Source organism: Ambystoma mexicanum, chromosome 3p (assembly GCF_040938575.1).
Source record: "Ambystoma mexicanum isolate Mex_15411 chromosome 3p, UKY_AmexF1_1, whole genome shotgun sequence".
NCBI classification, from domain to species: domain Eukaryota; kingdom Metazoa; phylum Chordata; class Amphibia; order Caudata; family Ambystomatidae; genus Ambystoma; species Ambystoma mexicanum.
In genome coordinates this window covers 26,054,826-26,057,683 of record NC_090925.1, presented here as the reverse complement: position 1 = coordinate 26,057,683, position 2,858 = coordinate 26,054,826, and the positions used below count along the sequence as shown (strand labels likewise).

Below are 2,858 nucleotides of genomic sequence, written 5' to 3'. Positions count from 1 at the left end.
TTGGATCAAGCCATGTATTTATAATAACTCTTACACCTATTTTTGGCACACTAATACTGTGATGAGTTCAACAAGTGAATTTGCTTTTCGACGCGTGTGACTTGCCTGTCGGATCTTAACCTTAGTTCAGACCTGTGGTGGAATGGGTCAGCGGGTGTGTTATGAATGTTCATGGGGCATATCTCATATTTGTTAAAGAAAGTGAATATTTCAAGCACCAACCCTTCTTTAGTCAATACCATTAGTACATGAGTAATAAATCATTGTGGATCAACCAACCTTCAGCTGCATCAGCCTTCTCATGGCTCTCTTCACGTCTTTGTTCCTCAGTGTGTATATCAGCGGATTGGACAGCGGAATGAAAGTAGTGTACAGGACTGAGAAGAGTTTGTCTTGGTATTGTGGATTGTACGTGGTTGGCTGCATGTATGTGCACATGACTGTCCCGTAGAATATGATGACGACGGCGAGGTGGGACGCGCAGGTGGAGAAAGTCCTCCATCTTCCTTCTGCGGAGCGTATCCTTGTGATAGTGGAGATGATGAACATGTAGGACGTGAGAGTCAAAAGGAAAGGAAGGAAACCAATGAACAGGCCCTCAACATAGATGAGGACCTCCATTCTCAGCGTATCTTCGCACGACAGCTTAACGAGAGCTCTCAGATCACAGAAGAAGTGGTTGATTACGTGAGATTTACAGAATGAAAACCTGCACACCAGGACCAGAGGGGGCACCGTGTCAAGGAACCCAAGGACCCAAGAAGCAGCTGCCAACATGGCACATACCCTCATGTCCATGATCGCGGCGTATCTCAGTGGGTTGCAGATCGCAACATAGCGGTCATAAGCCATGGCTGCCAGGAGATAAAATTCAGTGCTGGTGAATGACGTGGCAAAATACAACTGAGCCATGCAGCCGCCGTACGATATAGAGGTGCGCTCTGCCACAAAGATAGCGAGCAATTTTGGTGAAGTCACAGAAGTGAACGAGAGGTCGAGCAGCGACAAGTTCATCAGGAAGAAATACATTGGGGAATGCAGGTGGGAATCCACGTATATCACTAACACAATAGCCAGGTTGGTAAGAAGAGTAAAAACATAAATTAATAAAAACATTACAAAATATAACATATGGAATTGTGGAGGACTTGAGAGTCCTATTAAAACAAATTCAGTCAGAGATGTTTGGTTCTCCAGACCTTTATATTCTGTGGCCATCATGTTCTGGAAGAAGGAGAAAGTGATCATCACATGTTCATTAAATTGAAATAGGTTCAGTAAATGCATTGATTAACATCGATACCATTGAGCGGCATTGCCTAAGCAGGTGACCTGTATTATACAAGGCAGTAAGCTGACAATATAATATGTGACACGCATGCTTTGGAGGAGACTGACACACCGGGCCTTATGCACAGTCACACCATACATATGGTAGCAGCGTTGGTTGAGAAGATCCTCATTTATCACCCAAGTATTTCACCAAAATCATAACAAATTATATTTTAACCACATGTGAACCGGCCAAAAGGAAGAGGCTAAGCAGTGTGAGTGTGATAGCTGGTAGGTCAGGGACAGGAGATGAACAACTGGACAGTTGTTATTCAAGGTTTGGTTTTATTCAATTTAAAGAAAACCCTCACCTGACCCTATCTCTATGGTTGAGATTTGCCAATTTACAAAGTAACAAACAGTGCTCGTCAGGATCTCAGGCAAACACAACTGACCTATCCTTTGCTAACTGGCCCCACCACTAAATAACAGAAAGACAAACGTGGCCCGGAGAAGTGGTTCTTCTTCGCCTTTCTTGGCTTCTGCTGGTTGGTGCGTGACCCCCTACCCCAAAAATGTCTCTTGAGACTGTCTCTCTTTTTAACAGTCAGGTTCTTGGCTTTGGACACAATTGAAACAGAAATAGTGTATTCTAGAAGCTTCCCACAAAATCCAAAAGAAAAGAATGTTCCTCTTAGCCCTATTGGCTTCAGTTTCCATATACAGTTCTAACAAATAACCAGTTCGTTTTAGGTAAGAAGAGCACAAAAGATAAACTCCTGGGTTCCTCCGGAGCGAGTGGCTGGACTCTTGATACTGCCGTTTTCAAGCGACCAACTTACCTGCTGATTCATGGAATTATGTGCGCCGAAAAACGGGCTTTGTGCGCCATTCTGCCCGCAAATCCCTGTTTCACAAATGGGGATTTGCGAGCAGAATGGCGCACAAAGCCCGTTTTTCGGCGCACATAATTCCATGAATCAGCCCCTGTAATTCTTTCAACTTTCCTTGCCCTGTTCTTGGTCCACTGCTCCAGGGTTATTGATTGTCAGATAGTCTGCACTTGTGGGTGGTCCTTCAGGAACTGAGTGACTCTGCTTCATATCATTGCTTACAGTTTTCCCCCCACAGTATGTGGTTGCATGGTTTAAGCTGGACTGGGGTCAGACCTCTTGGGATAAAGTTTCCTTCTTGGGGAATGTGTCTTTCGGTTCTTACCCTTATGGTTGTTTCTGCTTCTTTTAGGTTTTTGGTGAACCCTCCTGGGATATAAATGCTGGTTTCAGCTCCTCAGGGAGATTTGCTTACTCTTTGGTGTATTGTTGCCTCCTCCTAGGTCTTCTACTGAGAAATGTATCTTTTATATACAACCCCTTGTGGTTGTTTTGACTTTTTCAGGTTTTCCCTCACCCATCGTAGGGTGTACAGTTTGATTTTTGTCCTTTAGGCGGTTTGCTTACTCTTTGTTTTTGTGTAGGCCCCTACTGGTTCTTATTGTGAGGAAAGTCTCTTTTATATTTAACCGTTGTGGTTGTGTCTGCTTCTCTCAAGTTTGTGGTCTTGGAGGTTTGCTTACTCTTTGGTTT

General features: G+C 44.0%; 1 protein-coding gene across 1 annotated transcript; it reads right to left on the bottom strand.

The window, feature by feature from the left end:
* Positions 1-270: 270 nt before the first annotated feature.
* LOC138579674 (olfactory receptor 5AR1-like) lies at positions 271-1,218 on the bottom strand. The gene has a single exon (XM_069649914.1). The coding sequence runs from the start codon at positions 1,216-1,218 to the stop codon at positions 271-273; it is 948 nt and encodes a 315-aa protein (XP_069506015.1).
* Between the last annotated feature and the right edge of the window lie 1,640 nt (positions 1,219-2,858).